The sequence below is a fragment of the Heterocephalus glaber genome, unplaced genomic scaffold, assembly GCF_053883595.1.
Source record: "Heterocephalus glaber isolate CG9 unplaced genomic scaffold, H.glaber_assembly_v1.0 deba00000122, whole genome shotgun sequence".
Lineage (NCBI taxonomy): Eukaryota > Metazoa > Chordata > Mammalia > Rodentia > Bathyergidae > Heterocephalus > Heterocephalus glaber.
Genome location: NW_028258138.1, coordinates 75,596,966 through 75,616,203, shown reverse-complemented (window position 1 = coordinate 75,616,203; position 19,238 = coordinate 75,596,966). Strand labels below are relative to the sequence as shown.

The 19,238-nt window shown below is 43.8% G+C and overlaps 1 protein-coding gene across 7 annotated transcripts in view; it reads left to right on the top strand.

The window, feature by feature from the left end:
- The window catches only part of Slc12a8 (solute carrier family 12 member 8), a 146,722-nt gene that overhangs the window by 94,493 nt on the left and 32,991 nt on the right, over positions 1-19,238 (top strand). For all 7 annotated transcript variants that reach the window (XM_087216281.1, XM_087216270.1, XM_021259623.2 and 4 more), the window contains 2 exons: positions 10,830-10,917; positions 12,601-12,688. In XM_087216281.1, the coding sequence (XP_087072407.1) occupies positions 10,830-10,917; positions 12,601-12,688 (176 nt within the window). The remainder of the gene's footprint in view (positions 1-10,829; positions 10,918-12,600; positions 12,689-19,238) is intronic.

The following is a 19,238-nucleotide window of genomic DNA, read 5'->3' as shown; positions in this document are numbered from 1 at the left end:
TTAGTGCATGTCTATTATACCTTAATTTAAAAAGAAAGATAATATTTCTGTTGCTAAAATTTCTTTTGCTATTCTGGGTCTCTTCTGGTTCCAAATGAATTTTTGGATTGTTTTCTCTAGCTCTGTGAAATATATTGTTGGAATTTCAATCGGCATTGCATTAAACCTATATAATAGTTTTGGAAGTATGGCCATTTTCCCTATATTGGTTCTTCCTACCCAGGTACAAGGGATGTCTTTCCATTCTCTTATATCCTCCTCGATCTCCTTTTTCAGAGTGCTGTAGTTTTCAGTGTAGAGGTCTCTTGCTTCCTTTGTTAGGTTGACTCCTAGATATTTCATTTTTGGGGATGCTATTGTAAAAGGAATTGTTTCCCTAATTTCTCTCTCAGTGAGTCTATTATTTATATATAAAAAGGCTATTGTTTTTTGAGTGTTGACCTTATATCCAGCTACTCTACTGAATCTGTCAATTAAGTCTAGAAGTCTTTTGGCAGAGTATTTTGGGTCTTCTATGTAAAGTATCATATCATCAGCAAATAATGACAGTTTAACTTCTTCCTTTCCTATTTTTATTCCTTTTATTTCTTTCTCTTTTCCAATTGCTGTGGCTAATGTTTCAAGAACAATATGAAACAGGAATGGTGATAGTGGGCATCCTTGTCTTGTTCCTAATTTTAGCATGAAAGTTTTCAGTTTTTGACCGTTTAGTATGATGTTGGCTGTTGGATGAGATATGGCTGGGGATATTACAATCCTCAACTTGAAACTATACTACAAAGCCTCTTTGATAAAAACAGCATGGTGTTGGCAAAGAAACAGACCTGAGGATCAGTGGAATAGATTAGAAGATGCAGAAACAACTCCAGACATACTCACCCACCTCATCTTTGACAAAGGAGCCAACCATCCTCATTGGAGGAAAGATAGCCTATTTAATAAATGGTGTTGGAAAAACTGGATTTCAACCTGCCAAAGATTAAAACTAGACCCATACCTATCACCATGCACTAAATTAAGATAAAAATGGATTAAATATTTAAATATTAGGATAGAAACACTAAACTTGCTGGAAGATAAGTTAGGTAGAACTCTTGAAGATATTGATATAGGAAAAGACTTTATGAACAAAACTTCAGTGGCACAGGAACTATAACAAAGAATCAACAACTGGGATCTCACCTTATTAAAAAGCTTCTGCACTGCAAGAGAAACCACCAACAGAGCTAAGAGACAACCTACAATGTGGGAGAAAAATTTTAGCAGCTGTCCCTCAGACAAAGGACTACTACCTCGAATCTATAAAGAACTGAAAAAAATCAGACCCCCCAAATTCAAAGACCCAATTCAAAAATGGGCATCTGAAATGAACAGACATTTCTCAGACAAAGAAGTAAAAGCAGCAAATAAACCTATGAAAAAATGTTCAACATCACTGGTCATTTGAGAGATGCAGATGAAAACAACACTGAGATTCCACCTCACCCCAGAAAGAATGGCTGCTATTAAGAAATCATCTAATAAGAAATGCTGGCGGGGGTGTGGGGAGAAAGGAACCCTTCTCCATTGTTGGTAGGAGTGCAGACTGGTGCAACCACTGTGGAAATCAGTATGGAGATACCTCAGAGAACTAGGCTTAGAGGTCCCATTTGACCCAGCTATCCCCCTGCTGGGTTATCTTCCCAAAAAGAATGAAAAGAATCTTACCACAGCGATATATGTGCACCCATGTTTCTAGTGGCACAGTTTGTAATAGCTAAAGCTTGGAAACAGCCCAAGTGCCCATCAACTGGAAACTGGATTAAGAAGATGTGGTTTTTTTAATAAAATGGAGTACTACTCAGCCATAAAGAATGAGAAACTAAAGAGATTTATAACTAAATGGATGTATATTGAGGCCATCCTCTTAAGTGAAATAAATAGGACACATTTGTGTAAATACCAAATAGTTTCTCTAGTGTGAGAAATTGAAAGTGTAATTAAAGATACACATGGATGAAATGGCCTAATAACATATTTCTCGGGTTGTGTTTCCATCACGTGTCATATGACTGTATCAAAATTTAAATTAGGGAGAAGTTTGGCTTATGTGGAGTCTGCTAACTAACTGGAGTTGTTTTCCAGATCATTATTTGTTCAATGTTGGTTTTGGGGATCTTTCGGAAACAAATCACATCCTCTGGTGTCTTGTTGGTGCTTGAGATGCTTTTTTAAGTTATATGGAAAAATGTTTAAGTGCTTTTCAGTTTTGTTTTGGGTGAGTTCTACTGTATTTGAATATTATTGTAGTTTTTTCCCCCTTGCATTGTTCTTCTTTGAATGGTTTTAATTTTTTGTATGTGTGTGTGTTTGATAATAAAGTTATTTTAAAAATTAAAAAAAAGAAAGATAATAACCTCATGAGAGAGAGAGAGAGAGAGAACAAGCAGCCCAGAAATGATTAAGCTATAAATGGAAAGAAAAAGTTAAAGAGTTTCTAAGGAAATGGATTTGGATTCAAATGTCCCCAGGAGGAAGCATGGGAGTTTCTTGAGAAGGAGTAAGTGGCCCTTTAGTGAACTAACAGGAGCAGAAAAGCCTAGAGAAGCTGGCTGGCCTTTTCTCCCTTACTAATCTTCATTTCCAAGAACACAACAGAAAATTGGGGTGGCAAGAGGGTTGGTGATCATCGGCAATAAGCAATGACTTTGATATGTGAGCGCAGTGGTGGACTCGGGGCAGGGACAGGCAGCCATGAGCACTACCTTGCAGAGGTTGGTGAGTGCAGTGGTGGACTCGGGGCAGGGACAAGCAGCCATGAGCACTACCTTGCACAGGTTGGTGAGTGGCCACTTCACTTTCATCTTCACATTTTAGCCAGTGACTTACTTTCGAGACTATCAGGAACTGGTGAATCCCTGGACACCCATGTCTGCTGTTAGACTAGACACTGGACCAGGGCATAAACCTTTCCTGTTCACCAGTGCCATCCCCTCAGACTGCAGGTGTAATGCCAATGCCCAGGAGCTGGAGGTGGCTTCACAAGCCTCGCCTGGTAAAGTGAGGGCCAACACCATCATACTTACCTGTGAAAGTGAGTAGCCCAAGACACCTCAAGAGACCGTAAGACTTGGGTGGGAGACCAACCCCAAACACCTTACTCATGCTAAAGAAGCTGTGTACTGTAGTCACCTGCTAGCAATGTGCCTGCCTTATCATCATCCTACACTGGAGAAAATGTGGTTTTTCGTACAGCAATGAACTGCTTCTTGGTACGGGTGGTATAAAAAAAACCCACGAGGAGAGGAAACACTGCTGATTGGGCATGGCCTGCTGATTTGGACTGGTCAAGAAGTAACTGTGAGTAAACCAGTGCATGATGCCAATGACAGCAGATAAGTTCAGCCTTCCCATTCAGGATGGAGCCCTGAGTCCTTCAGGCAGTGACCCTGTTTTAGAGACCTTAGAACAGCACAGGTGTGGGGGGGCAGAGCGAGGCTGTCTGGTGTAGTGCAGAACACACTGATAGGGAGTGAGGACATTTGGACCTCAGCACTGGTGCTGCTTGTGCCAGCCTGAAGACCTGAGCCAAATCCTTTCCCCTCTCTGGACCGAAGATTCCTTGTCCATAAAATAAAAGGTTGGAGTAGAGCTCTCTAGGACACCTTCCAGCTCCAAGAGTTGTTGATTCTAAATAGCTATTTTAAACAACTTCAGGAAACCTGCCTCAAAAAGCACAAAGACCAAACAATGACAAAACAGGCGCTTAGTATTTCCCAAAGTGTTCGATGTCAAATAAGCTTTAGGAATCACATGTGAAATGCATTTTTCTCTGTCTCTGCTCTCTCTCTTTCTCTCTCTCTCCCTCTCTCTCTCCCCGTCCCTCCCCCCGCTCCCCCCAGATCAAACCCAAACCTTCTACTTGCTAGACAAGTGCTCTACCACTGAACTACTCCCTAACCCTTGTTAGAGTGAATATTACCATATGTAAGCACTGGTAAGTCCAGCAGTAAAAAACCTGCTAATCTTGTTCAATCAAGGTTTTCCTAACCTTTTCCTCAATTGTGAAACTTTCAAAGTGAAATGTTTATAAGACATCTGAACACTACTGCTCTGGGATATAGTATCTGTTCTGCACGTGCCTAGATCTGTAACACTTGACAAGGATGGGCCAAAAAATGCTAAATCAACACAATTTTTCTAGATGTAGCTGGCAAGCAAGACATTTATAATTCACCAGAACTAGAAAACATCCACCCAAGAACTGTGTACTAACATGAGAGTAAAATTCCAGAAATGACAGCACAGGGTCTAAGCCATCTACCAAGTGCACACTGTGCCACAGAAGCTCCATCCCCTCATGGCCCCCAAGAATCACCTACCAGGCTTTCCTTCTGGAGGCTCTGGGCCTTCACGTCTGTGGTTCTGACAGCCTGCTTTCTGACTTCTCTGCTTTATCTCAAAAGCCAGCTTCCTGGCCCTCTGTGGATCTGGCTCATTCCTGGGAGTGGTCTGGGTGGGTGTCAGTCCTTTCTTCTCCCACTCCTCAGGATCCTAGCTAGTGTTCCACACTGCCAGCTCGAGGACCCAAGTCAAGGATGAGGGGGAGGAAGAAAGGGAGTTTGTTGGGGATACAGAACATGGAAGCAGGAAGCAGTTAGATGAATCAGTCACTTTCCTGGGAAGCACATACAGTATGGATATAGCTATGGGGTTCTCACAGGCCTTTACTCAGGTGTTTACTTCCATCAGTGATTGGAGGAAGGCATACAGATAAAATGAGAAGCTGCAGGAGGGACCAACATGTCACGGAGTGAGGCATAGTGTGTGACTATATAGGCAGAACACTACCAGGGAACTGGGGCAGAATGAGGCCTTAGAGGACGGGAGGCAGCATGACCTACCAAGTGAGGCACAGCACCCAGGCATCCTGGAGACCCAGGCGGGGGGAGAACCTGGGCAGAGGTCAGATTTGGGTGCTCAAGAAGTGGTGATGCTGGTAATGGAGCTGGAGTCTAAGAGATGTGGCCAGGGAAGCCTTGGACATCCCATTGTCTGACAGCAAGCAGTGTGGCGCCAGGCCCGGAGGAGGGCCTCAGAGAGGACCTGGCCCCAGGAGCACTAGAGAGAATAAGGTGGGGCCTCAGTATTTCTTTTCATAAATCCAAACAAGGCCCATCCATGAGATAGACAGACAGACAGACAGATAGAAATATGTACATATATAACAGTTACAGAGAAGCTTAAAATACAAAGCAATAGTCTTCCACCCTACCTCTTAGTTCCCCAAATACCCCTCTACAGAGGCAACCACTTTTAATCATTTTTAGTACTGAGGGAGATAATCATATATGTGTCAGAAAACAATATGCTTATATCTATAACTTGATTAATCAAAGCCAGGAGTTGTATATTGACTCTGTGCCAGGAATGTGAACATTAAGCTTACCTACATGCTCCCCCATTCACTTCCTAATTTTTGATAGTTACATTTTTATTATCTTGTTGATTAGCTTGGTAATTTTAAATGACATACTTAAATCTCAGTTATTTTATCAATACTGTGCTATATCCCTTCATTCCTTACTGTTGGTGTGGGAAATTGAGATTCTGTATTGTGTTTTAAGATTGTCATTTTCATTTTATGTGTAAAAATTTTAAAAAGGAATTCTATAGCTATTGTCTTCGTTTTAATCCTTTTGTATTATAATTCTTTTGTATTTTAATTTTAAAAGAAATAGCAGGAAAGCTAGAGCATCAGATGAATGGACCAAATCCCACAGAGAATTCTATTTACCACTTTATACGAACAAGCACAGTTCACCCCCAACACACACACAGACAACCCCTTAAATATTTTTTGTTCTAAGGTTACAAATCAGCAGTCTTTGGAATTATGAAGACAAACTGTTCCATACTATTGGAAATTTCTGTGCTCTTCTTAGTAAACACTTAGAAACACAATTTTATGACAAGATACAACATAAATATAGGATTAAAATTTATTGTAACTGGTGTATATATTTGCTGCCCTTTCCCTTATCTACATGACAAATTAACAGCTGTCCAAGAGGCATTGCTTGAATCATCTTTCAAGGTTTCTTATTGTACTAAAGCTTGTGACATAGCAGCTATTAAATCTTCCCGAGTGAAAGGTCACAGGACTTATATTTCTTGTTTTTCAACATTGCTATGATAAAGATTTTAGTGGTTTTTCTCTTCCCTCTTTTCATTCCCTAACAGCAGTTAACTATAGACTGATTTTACATTGTCAAGGTGCATTATATTTGTATTTTTCTTCAAAACTTTTTTGTGGTACTAGGGATTGAACACAGAGATTTTTCACTGAGCTACATCCTCAGCCCCTTTTTAATTTTTTATTTTGAGACAGGGTCTCACTAAGTTGCCCAGGCTGGACTTGACCTTGTGATCCTCTTGCCTCATCCTCCCCAGGTGCTGGGATTACAAGTATGTGCCACCATGCCTGGATCATAACTATTATTATGTCCGCTGCTCTATAGGTCAATTTTAGGAGCTAAAACATAAACACGTACCTTATGACTATGTAGTGGTTATTCACTGAAGAGCAAAGGAGTGGGCTCATTATGACTCCAATATGATCCTTGTGCCATTTAGGGGAAAATGTTTCTAATAACATGGTCAAACAGGGCTGGGGATTTAGCTCAGTGGTTCCTCTGCCTTGCAAGCTCAAGGACCTGAGTTCAATCCCTGGTAGAAAGAAAGAAAGAAAGAAAGAAAGAAAGAAAAAAGAAAGAACGAACGAAAGAAAGAAAGAAAGAAAGAAAGAAAGAAAGAAAGAAAGAAAACATGGTTAAACAGGTTAATTTTCTTATCTTTTATTAGTTAAGATCATGTCATATTTTAGTTTACTTTATATTTATACCTTAACTTTCTTATTCATTTTTCCTGAGATTCAATAACTTTTCTTTTTTCTTATTGCCCAAATGAGTAGTAACCATTTCCCTTAAAATTGTTCAATGTGTTAAGTATATTGCCCATTGTGAGTCCACTTCCTCTCCAGCAGCATCCTTCCTGGGGCCTACCTCCTTCTGCTTCAGTGTCTACTGCTTTCTCTGCTTCACTTCAGTCCTGAATTATCACCACTATTTTTTGAAGTCTCATGTTTTCTTCCTACATGGTTTATATCTTCATTTTGCTGGAGTACATACTTTTGTGATCTTCTCCAAAAGGATGTGGGGGAGGTAGTTTCTGAAGTCTTGGTTGATTAACTTTACTTTCACTTAATTGGTAATCTGACCAAAATTCTAGTTTAAAAGTAATTTTCACCAGTTTCAGTTGAAATCAGTGCTCTACAGTTTTCCAGCATTCAATGTTGCTGATAAGAAGTCTGATACTGGTCCAATTTTGTCCCTGTGTCAGTGCTCAGTGTTTATCTTTGGTAGCATTTAGACTGTCTCCTGAAAATGAACAATGATGCATTTAGGTATGGATTTTTTTTTTCATTCTTTGTACTAGACATTTGGCGGAATATTTCTGATTAAATACTTGTGTCTTCAGTTTGAATAAATTTACCTTCTGTTACCTACCTGGTTATTTTCTTTTTCTCTTTGGAATATCAGTTGTCTGTTGTAACCCCAAGATTTCTCTGATTTCACACGAATGTTCTGCCCTTTATCTTTCTATTCTAAATGCTTGGATATTTACCTAATTTTGTCTTTTGGGCTCTATTGATCACCTTTTTGTCACTGGGACAAATATCTGACATGCATAACTTATAGAAGCAAAGGTTGATTTTAGCTCACCCCTTCAGAGGTTCCAGTTCACGGTTGGCAGGATGAAATGCAGAAGTGGCATGTGGTGGCATGGCATGGAGGAGAGCTGCTCATGTCATGCTGGCCCGGAAGCAGAGAGTGAAGGGAGGAGCCCGGGGAGGGAGATACACCCTTCGAGGTCATGCCCCCCAGAGATCACCTTTTTAAACAACCCCACCCTCTAATGGCACATTTAGTTCTGAATCAGTGGATGAATCCACTCATGAGAATGCCCCCATGACTTGATCACCTTCCAAACACATGAGGTTTTGAGGGGACATCTCAGACCTAAACCATAACACAGAAGAAAGTTGTTTACTTCATGGCAGCCAGAAGCATAAAAAGCAGGAAAAGAGCCAGAAAGAGAGATGTCCCTTCAAAGGCATATCTCCAGGGACACGTCTCCTCCAGCCGTGAACCTATCAGTGGATTAATCCACTGGTAAAGTTAGTGCCCCATAATCTAATCACCTTCCATAAGCTCTACTTCAGGAGCCTTTTGGGGATATTTTTTATTCAAACCAAAGCATAGATCTATTGCATTTTTAATTTTAATGATGAAATTTTCAATTTTCAATTATTCTTTCTCATTGGATTTTTTTCCATAGCATCTTATATGGGTGTATTTTATTGGTATAATTTTTTCTTGGGTGTGTCTGGAGCTACTAATTAGGGTTTCTTTAGAATTCTTCCTGCACCCTGATTTCTGTGGTCCTTCCCGCTGGCTGCTCCATTTCTATTTGTGCGGAGATTTGCTTTGGGTTGCTGGTTCTTGTCACACACTGGTGATTCTTGGTGGCTGACATGGACTCCCCTGCTGTGGGGTGTTGGGTCTGTTCCTGCCAAGATTGAAGGGAGACCACAGCATGCTTGTTGGGGCAGCTAACTCTTCATTTGGTACACAGCATCCACACTGGCAGTCCCGGGTTTCCACAGGAAGTGTCCCGAGACCCTCTGAAGATTTCCAAGGGTATCTTTGCCTCCCCTTTCACTGTGTGTCATTTTTATTATTCTCTATGTCCCAAACATTTGTAGAAATATTTCATCTACTTAGAGTAGATGCAATTCTCTTTGTTTATTGGTATTTATTAATTTTCTTCCTTTATAACTCTTTTAATAGGATCGTAAGAAGGGAGGGAAAATACATGGAAAGAAAATGTGCCTACCAGGCCATTTTAAACACAGAAACTCTTAAAAATTATTATCCCTACCTTTCAAAATGATCATAGAAAATTAAGAAAATATAAACAAACAAAAAAGACCTGTTCTTCCATCACTTAAAAATAACATTGTTAACTTTTTTTTTATACAAGGCCTTGCTGTGTAGTTCAGGCTGGCCTTGAATTCGTGGTGACCCTCCTGCCTCAGCCACCAAGTGCTGGGATTCTAAGCATATGCCACCACACTCTGCAACATTGTTAACCTTTAAAACATGTTCTCTCTCTCTCTCTCTCTCCCTCTTCCTCTTCCTCTCTCTCCTTCTCCCCTCCCCCCAATGGTAACATATGTTCTATCTTCTAGTATGCATCTTAAAGCTAAGCAAGAGCTTTAAATATATTTCCACGTCATAGCATATCTCTGACAATATTTAAGACCTATTTGTTTGTTTGTGGTGCTAAGGATTAAACCCAGGGCCTTTGCACTGAGCTACATCTCCATCCCTTCTTATTTTTTATTTTGGGTTACAGCTTCACAAGGTCATGAGGCTCGGCTCAAGCATGTGATCCTCTTGGTTCAGCTCCCCAGGATTATAGGTGTATGCTAGGATTATAGGTGTGTGCCACCATATCTGGTTTCAAGACCTGGTATTTATTGAAAGATATTTTGTTTATTTTGCCAATCCTCTTTTTAAAAAAATTACTGTTTTCAATCTTCACTACTGTTACCCTTGACTGTCTACTCTGAATAAAATCCTAGCAGTGGACTCTCTGGGTCTGAGTACAGTCAGGCCCCAGTCCTCATCCCGAATTCACACTTCTCTCAGAAATAGCCCCATTGTCCCTTTCTGGCCCCAGACTTTTACTTGCCTGGGATTCCCTGGAGCATTATAGCAAAGGTATTAAAAGCAGACTTTCAGAGTCAGACAGATCAGCACTGAATTGTAGGTAGCTTTACTACTTGCTACACGTGGGACCTTCAGGTGTTTTAATTAGTCTCTTTGAGTACTTTTCTATAAAGTGGAGAAATAATTCAACTTTTCTGATGTGGCTGTTGTGAGAATGAAACAAGATAAAAATGCATGGAAAGCACTTAACACAGGTCCTGTCAGGTTGCAAGTGCTCATAAATCCATAATGATGGTTTTGGACCCATTTTGATCATTAAGCGCATTCAAAGCCCTCTTTCCAGGTGTGACTGGCAGGGAGTTGTTAGAGCCCTTTCAGGCTGGACCTTCATTCCAAGTTCAGAGCTCATTGTCTTGTTGCTTCTACCCATGCTTGCATGTACGGAGAGGAATATCTGTCCTCCCCAACTGTGCTGTTATCCCTCGCCAAGATGGATTCTTTCATTTTCTTGAGTGTTGCTGGGAACTATAGGTGATACAATGTTGGTTGCATCAGGAGTATTTTTTGAAGTTTGCTTAGCACCCTTTGATAGCTCAGGGGCTTTGAACAGGGCATCTGGTCCTTCTAGTTGGTACCTGACCCAAGGACACTTGAATTCCCAGTGTAATTAGTGGGCAGCAAAGGCAAGGACACCTGCAAAGCCGAAGGCTGCAGGCCTTTTGCTAATGCTCAGCCACTCCGGGGCATTGTCCCCAGTGGCTAGGGGAACCTTTGTGTGTCTTGCTGTCACCTCCCTCGCCCCCTATACTTTGCACAGGGTGATGAGACACTCCTTAGCTGGGAGGGTTTTCCTCCTAAGCATCGCCCAACCCACAAAGGTCCCTTTCATGGTTGCGCAGATGCTCCCTCAGTTGCCAGGGGAGACTGCAAAAGGCCTGAACACAGAGCCACAGATGAGAGGGCTGACAAGAGTCTGGGAGGAGAGGAAGGGCAGCTGGGACAGTGACTCTGGAGCACCTGATTCACCCTATCCTCCCTTGGGGTGTCTTGCAGGAGTCATGGCTGGCTTCAACATGGGAGGTGACCTCCGGGAGCCCGAGGCCAGCATCCCCCTGGGCTCCCTGGCAGCCGTCGGCATCTCGTAAGTTCCCCACCATCTGCCCTGGAGAGCAGAGGGAAAAGCCCGGGCGAAAGAGGGGCCTGCCCCTTTTGTTCAGAGAGTGCCCCAACTGTGGCGATCTGCTTCATATTCAGATCTTCCTTTTAACACTCGGTGGGCTGGAAAATTCACGTCTGGTGGGCTCAGACGCTGCCCTTTCATACCTCTCGCCTGGGAATGCGGCCGAGGAGTGTCGTTAATGCAGATCACAGACCAAAGCCTTTCTTTCCTTTTTCCTCCACCTCCTAGCCCTGCCCTGCTCCTTTTTTACCCTCCTTTTGAACTTGGGGACTTTTGTTTAACACTTGACTTCCCGGGGCAGGTGGTGGGAGCATACAAATGAAGAGTTTTGCAATCAGACAGATGAAGATTTGCATCCCAGCTGATCCCCTGGGTGACTTCGGGTGGGTGATTCTCTTAGCTCTGGGGCTTTCACTTCGTTTTCTATAAAATGGAGATAATGATCCATGTCTGCCCGGGAGTGTACGGGACCCTGTGTGTCAAGGCACAGACTAAAAGCCCAGAAGTGACCCCCTACCCTAGACCCCCCCAAAGCTCTCAGGCCTCTGGGGGTTTAGTTCACACTGTGCTACCCACGCTAGCAGGCTGGGCGGCCTTGGTCTGTTTCTGACCTGCTAGAATCTTCTGTTTTTATCTCTGCACCATGGGAGGAAGGAAGCTCCCTGCCCTTCACTGGGTAGGTGTGAAAAGGCAGTGAGATCATAGACATGACCTTGACTTGGGAAATTAAAAGTACCTGTGTTGAGAGCTGGGGATTTAGCTCAGTGGTTTCTCCGCCTGCTACGCAAGCGTAAGGACCTAAGTTCAATCCCTGGTACCAAAAATAAAACCCAGTACCTGTGTTATTTTAACTATAAGACCTAAAATATAATAATAGATCTATTTCACAAACACCAAATTTGCTCTCAGTTTATGCGATGGCACCATTGCTACCACCAGGCACAGGCACAAGGCCATTTTGTGTGAATGAGGCAGCAACATTAGGAGGAAAATAAAGGCAACAGGGATAGAATTGAGTGTTAGGGAGAAAAGAAGGTCATACATGAGAACCCTGCCTGGATTTTGGTCACAGCTGGGAGGCCCAGGGAGAGCCTTGGCCTTGGCCTTCTCACTGCCCAGATGGGAGTGGAAAGACCTCCAGGACCACGTGACTTGTGCACACTTACAGGAAATCTTGGGGCAGAGCCAGGCTGCTGCTTTGCCCTTCTGCACTTGGTCCATCTCTGTTTTCTGTGATCCACAGACCAGCCAGTCTTCCAGGCCTGAAAGATCCCTGGCAGGTTCTTCTGCTGGGGGGAGGGTGGAGTGCAGGGCTACATGTCAACCCCTACCTGAACCCTGATTAGAGAACTGGGCCACTCTTTTTAAGCCCTAACACCCTATGTGTGTTTTTCTTTCTTAATATAGAAAAAAAGACACAATAATGATACCCTTTTTTTTTTTTTTTTTTTTTTGGGTAAAAACCATGCCGGAGAGAAACAGTATAAGCAGTGTCCTCCCAGGCCAGCTGGAAGGCTCCATGCCTGGGCTTCTAGTTAATTTTGAGACACGTTTCAATGGGAAACAAAAGGCTGAGCAGGGTGGGGTTGGGATGGGGCAGGGTGAGGACAGATAGATGCTTTACTCTGTGCTTGGGTTTTGCAGGTGGTTTCTGTACATCATCTTTACCTTCCTGCTTGGTGCCATCTGCACCCGAGAGGCACTCCGCTATGACTTCCTCATAGCTGAAAAGGTGAGTGTGTTCTGCGCTGCCAGAAGCCTCAGACTGCTGGAGTCATTCACTTGTCCCCATCAGCCAGGGCTGTCTCCCCCGTGCAGTGCCATCTGGGAATCCACAGTCTTAGCTGGACCGAAGTTCTGGGGAGGCAGAGGTGATGGAAATGTGCAGGTTCTGCCTCAGGACCCCTGGACACAGGTCATGGTACCTCTCCTCACACAAGTGCAGGTGACTCGATCATGGGGACCGCTCTTCATGTTGAAAGTCAGGGCCACAACAGAAGAATGTGGTCACTCCAAGTTCCCAGCTCAACAAGCTCTGCATTTCTGCTCCTCCCCTTCCTTCCACTGTGAACAGGAACTGCTGCTTAGGAGAAGCGAGTAGGAGGCTGTGGGACAGAGAAGGGGCAGGAGGGGGCTGTGATGGAGGATCCCAGGACCAAAAGGCCCCTCAGGGAAGTGGGAGGGACTCTCCCTCTCTCTGGCCTTGCCAAGAATCTCTGAAACTCTGGGTTGATTTGGCAGCAACGTCTTTGTATCTAGGGTACACACCCTGCCAGAATATTAGCAAATTTCTTGTGCTCCTTAGCCGCCTTTTCAGGCCAGAGGTCATATGACATCAAGGACATTTGTTTGGCACAACTCAAGCCCTGAGAATACTCCAGACTTTCTCTGAAAATCCCCAAAACTTCTGCCTTCTCTCAAATCCCTGGAGGAAAAGTGGATCCTGAGATTTCCGTCATTTTCTGAGAGGTGCAGTTGGCTGGGGAGCTTTCGTTAGGTTAACTCTCAAGTGCTCCTGCTTATGTTTAGATGGAGCTTTTCTCTTGGCAGGAGGCTTTGCCAAGCAGCTGGCCAGTCTTCATGGAGGTGCCTGCAGCTACCTGGGACAGGAGAGCCTGAACTTACTCTTTAGAGCTGCCTTTGGTTTCCACATTAGCACAGGTTTCTATTTAGGGCATGTAGAGCCTCAAGTAGAGGTGATATTTGTTTTCAGGGGCCTTGACCTTAGTAAGTGCAAATTTTAAATGGTAGTGGAAGACCTGACACCCAGATCTAATGTCTCAGACCCCCAGTGCACAAGATTTGCTCTCAGTAAAGGAATTTGTGCTCATCGTTTGAGTCTACACATCTGAAGTTTTGCCTCCAAGGGCCCTTCCTCCCAGGTGGAATGGAAGCTCACTGCCTTAGAGAAACTGAGGGCCTCAGGAAGCAGCAGACATGAGAAAGATCTTTTTTATTTGTTTTTGTGTATGTGTGTGGTACTGGGCATTGAACCAAGGGGCCATCTACCACTGCGCTACATCCCCAGCCTGGTTTTATTTTTTATTTTGAGGCAGGGTCCTGTAAGTTGCTAAGTTGCCCAGATTTGGCTTAATTAAACTTGCAGTCCTCCTGCCTTAGCCTCCCAGAGTGCTGGGATTATAGACATGTGACACCGTGTTCAGCTTGAGAAGGATCTTCTGACCTGGGGACCGCTTGCTCTTTGTGGTGTGTGGCTGGCTAGCTCTGCCTGCTTCTAAAGTTGCCTCCTTTCTAGGGATTCTTCCATAGAGTTCTCTCCACCCGTCACAGGCTGATCTCGATAGGAGACAGAATCTCCACATGGGCATGTGGCAGGACAGGCAGCCTTGTACCCTAAGGAAAGCCACACAGCTGTAGGGTAAAAACATCCTCAGAGACAACATGCAGGAACCTTCATGGGCAGAAATTCCACATTAATAATAGATACAAGAACAGAGGGATCCTTCCTTGGTATGTGTGCCATCTGTCCAGACAAGGAGACAGGGGTAGGCAAGCCCTTAGCCGGCCAGCTGCACCTGCTGAGCTAGGCCTGGCCGTAGTGTGTGGGAGTGCACTCACACACACACGCATGTGAAAGGTGGAGATTGAGGTTTTGGAGAGGACAAGAGTCTATTTCTAGAATAGGCTACTGTAAATCCTCTGAAAAATAAAAAAAGCCACCGTTCTCTGTTCTCAGTCCCAGAGTGAGGCTCGTATAGGAAGTAAGTGACCAGTGACAGAACAACCAGGATGACCCCAAAGTAGCAGCACCTAAGCTTCTGCCCCCCCCCCCCCACCGCCAGCCCCTTCGCAAGGAGCTCACACAGGATCTGTCCCCGCCATTGCCCTTTCCTGCTGTCCAGTGTCACTCCTTGGGTTGGATTTAGCCGCACTGCCAGGGACCACACTCGAAGTCAGCTGGGCCATAGATGACAGTGCTGACGGGGCCTGGACGATGAGAGGTGTGGCCTGGACAGGCTGGGGGTGCAGGGTGGTTTCTTTACTTGCCACAACCTACCACCCTGATGTGGGCTAGTAAACCACTCAGCTCCAGTTCCCGTCTTTGCCATGGCCTCAGTTCTGAGCTGAGCCATCTCTGAGGGATCTGGAGCCCTGAAGAACCAAGGCCACATCTGTCGGGTGCCCTGGCCATCACCTTCAGGTGTGGAGGACCGCCCCCCCCGGGCTGACATGCTCGGCTGGGAGCCTGGCTCACCTGAACCTCCTCGGTGCACACCCTCTCTTCCTCTCGGGTGCTTCTGGCCGGAGCTCTGCTCTTCAGTGGCTATGAGCACCCTGGCTCCTTTCACTGGTCTGCTGCTGGTCGCTCATCTGTTTCCTTCTGGGTTTCCTGCAGCTTCTCTGATTTATTATGAAATGTTTGTCTTCCCAATCTATATTTCTCCAAGAAGTTTCTTTACTTCTTAGCCTCATCCCAGAGGAATTTTCTCCCAGTTCCTGGCTGTCAGTCTCAGTAATATGATGCTTTTAAAAATCTTTAGTATATTTCAGTGGCTCTAAGATAACTTGGGAAGTCACGATACCTAGCATATCATGTGTGCTTATTAAATTTTTATAACCCCTATACTCCTGATGGGGTGTCCCACCAGATAGAGACTTTTATTTTAGGGACACGTTTTCTCTCTGCAAAACCACCATGTTTAATTGAATAGGAAAAGCCAAAATAGTTAATCCAAATATTATTCAAAAATATAGAAAGGAATTGTGTAAAGAACAGCATTAGTAGGTTAAGTTAGTAGGTAGCATTAAGTAGATTAAATAACGTTACAAACAAACTTGTGTGAAATCCAGGAAATGGATGTTTATTACAAATCAAAAGAGAAATCCCAAGAACCTTGGGAGCCCTGGGGCATGCTAATTAGCAGAATAAAAACAAAGTAGGAAAAATACCCAAAAAGCATCTTTGTTAAAAATGGAAAATCCTCCAGAGTAAACTTTAATCATTCTGGTCTTGGCTTCTTGTATCCAAGAGGACCTCGAAAGTCTGTGACAGAAGCCATGCATGGGAAGGTGGGGAGGGACAGAGCTTGTGGCTGGTGAAGGGTCCCAGTCATCTGCTCAGTGCCTGCCACCAGCCCTGTCTGATTGTCCTCTGCTCTCAGCACGGACACCACGCGGCCTCTCAGGAAGTAAAGTAGCCTCTGCCTCCTTATGGAAAATGGCTATCCAGTGGGAAGAGACTTGACTGAAGTTGAGGGGTTAGTCAATCTGCAGAGTAAGGAAGATATTGGAAAACTTATGTCTTTGTGGAAATATGATGAGGGAGAGGATCAAAGGGCTGTTAAAACATTGCCTCACTATTCCTGGCCTTGGAAGGGTTTCAGGATGTACTCCTCAGTAACACCAAGGGCAGCAGGAATGAGATGAAGCAGAATGAGTCCCTTGTAAATGATTTAAAACCCTGTCTGTATGAGTCACCTTTCCCACTGCTGGGACAAAATACCTGACACCCACACCTTAAAGGAGGAGAGGTTTAATTTGGCTCATGTTTTTGGGAATTCAATCCATGGTCCATTGGCTCCAAGGCAACATGGCATGGTAGAAAGGCATGGCAGAAGAAAGCTGCTCAACACATGGTAGCCAGAAGCAGAGAAAGGAGGAGGTAGGAGGGAGATCTACCCCCTAAAGGCCTGCCCCCCAGTGACACACCTCTCCCAACCAGGCCCTACCTCCTACCAGCACATTTAGCTATGAACTCATCAATGGCTTAGTCCAATGATGAGTATATTGCCTCCATGATCTAATCACCTTCAAAAGCACTACCTCTGAATGCATGAGACTTTGTGGTGGACATTCTAGACCTAAACCATAATACTGTCCTTCAAGAGAAGGGAGAAGCTAGTGAATTGCTTCTGGCTGAAGCTCAGAATGGGAGCTGGAATAAAATACCAAGAGCAGAGAGGTATAATTAATTATTTTCATCAGTAGTTGCTAGGAAAAAAAAAGAAATGAGGGCAGTTCACACCCATATCATATTTTGGAAAGATAGAGTTTTACATGATGATGCAGACAGGTATATGATACAGGACCATCCAGTTTTCTTTTTGAAGAACTACTGACATACATTTGTTCAAATAAATTCTCACTTTCACTTCTACTGCACACTTAGAAAATTTTCAGTACAGTATGAGTGAGAAAATGACTAAGCCTTTTGGGGTCTGAGAACAGAGCTGCATGGTTTACTGTTGTATTCATAATGCCAGGCCCATGCCAGGAATATAACCATCCTCAGGAAGTGCTTCCTGTTTGGATGGATGGATGGATGGATGGATGGGTAGGTGGATGGATGATGAATGGATGGATGGCAGCTAGAAAGGAAGAGCTGAGATTTAAGTGGAATGAAGATAGAACAGAGTTTTGATAATTTTTCTGAATGTGAGGGCCAACATTTCACTTACTTTTCATAAAATTGAGCAATAGTTTTATATAAAAAAGTGGTAACTGAACAGGTCATTCTAAACACAACTGACAAATTGCACATAAACAAGTTGCTATATTTGGGCAATTCCCCATCTGACACCAGCCCCAAGGATTCTGGAGGAGCCCCAGGGTGTGTCTGTGGAAGGTGGCCACAGATGAGGTCACCAGTGTCACGTACTCTCAGAGCCGAGACTAAGTGAGTTCCCAAGATTAGCTCAGCACCAGAAGGATGCAAACGGGGAAAAGAAAAATGAACACAAACATATACAGTTAGTTCTCTGTATTTCCAGTGTCCACATCCATTTACCCAACCAAATGTGGATTCAAAATATTCAGGAAAAAATTACATCTGTACTGAAGATGAACAGACTCTTTTCTCATTATTATTCCCTAAACAATGTAGAATAACAACTATTTACATAGTATTTATGTTGCATAAGATATTATAAGTAATGTAGAGAGTATTTAAATTATCTAGGAGGATGTATGAGGGTTATATGCAAATACCATGCCATTTTATAAAAGAGACTAGAGTATCTATGGATTTTGGTGTCCACAGGGTCCAAGAACTAATCCCCCAAAGATACTGAGGATGGCTGTACAGCGTTTTGGGTTAGAGGCAGTCAAATTTCTGCAAGGAGACACCATCCCTGCCTCTCCTAAAGAAGTCCATGAGGGCAGATGCAGTCGATAGGATGTACCTTACCCAGTGGTTTGGCACTGGCTGCACATTAGAATTACCCAGAGGACTTTTTAGAAATCAACATCTCTGCCCCACTCAACACTAATTAAATTAGCACCTCTGGGATAATTCTTATGTAAGCCAGAGTGGAGAACTACTGAGTAACATTTAAAAATGCTTTTGATAAAATATCATCATAGAGTCTTTTTTAAACCAGTCAACATAGGATGCACTTGGCAGAGAAGGCAGAAACACAGGTTACAGATGAACGATTGTGTCTCTAAATGGGTGAGGGATAAATCATGGGACCAGTTTATCTGGTAGTTTTACAAGACCCAGTAGGCACAGACCACGTAAAGTCATGAATCATTAATTCTGCTGTTTGTCTGCCTCTGTGTTACCTGCTGCAGGGAGGGGGTGGACGTGCATCATTCAGGTCTATAGGTAAGGAGCTCCTGATGCATAGGCAGGGTAAGCCACAGCCTAATTAACTGTCCTGCCAGGGAGGAAATAACAAAATGTCATCAGGGTACGCAAAGAGTTGGTACCTTCTGTTCAGCTGACATTAATTTCTTGTAATAAGTTGGCAAGTGAAGGAGGGTGATGGTACAAACCCAAGAAGCCCATGACATTGAAGGAAAGGGACAGGTGAGATTCACAGGGGTAAGAATGAGGTAATGCATTTGGGGAAGACAGTCCACACTGAGTTACAGAGCAGGTGGGCTCTGAAGTGAACCTCAGTGTGTCCACCAACCCTCCAACCTGCCTGACTGGGGTCACTCAGCCTTGTGTACAGCTTTGAGGAAATGAGATCCCCATTTAATATTCAGAACCTGACGAACCAGAACCTCTCTTGCCTGTCCGTTTGCAGCCCAGCAGGGCACAGAACCAAGGCTAGGCCATCAGATGCTAAAAGTATACTGAATAAGGCAAAGGTACAGAGAAGCGAGAACCCATCCTTGAGGTCGCAGGGCTGCTGATAGAGCCCTGGCCAACTGTCCCTGGTGAGGAGTCTGGGAGTCCTAGGCTTGAGTCCTACCCTTCTCCAAGTCTCATTTTAATCTCCTATAATTTTGTGACACTCTAGTGTCCCGTAAATATATTCTTTTTTTTTTTAAGTGGTTTTTTTTTCCAGAATCCTGACTGATGCAGGATTCCT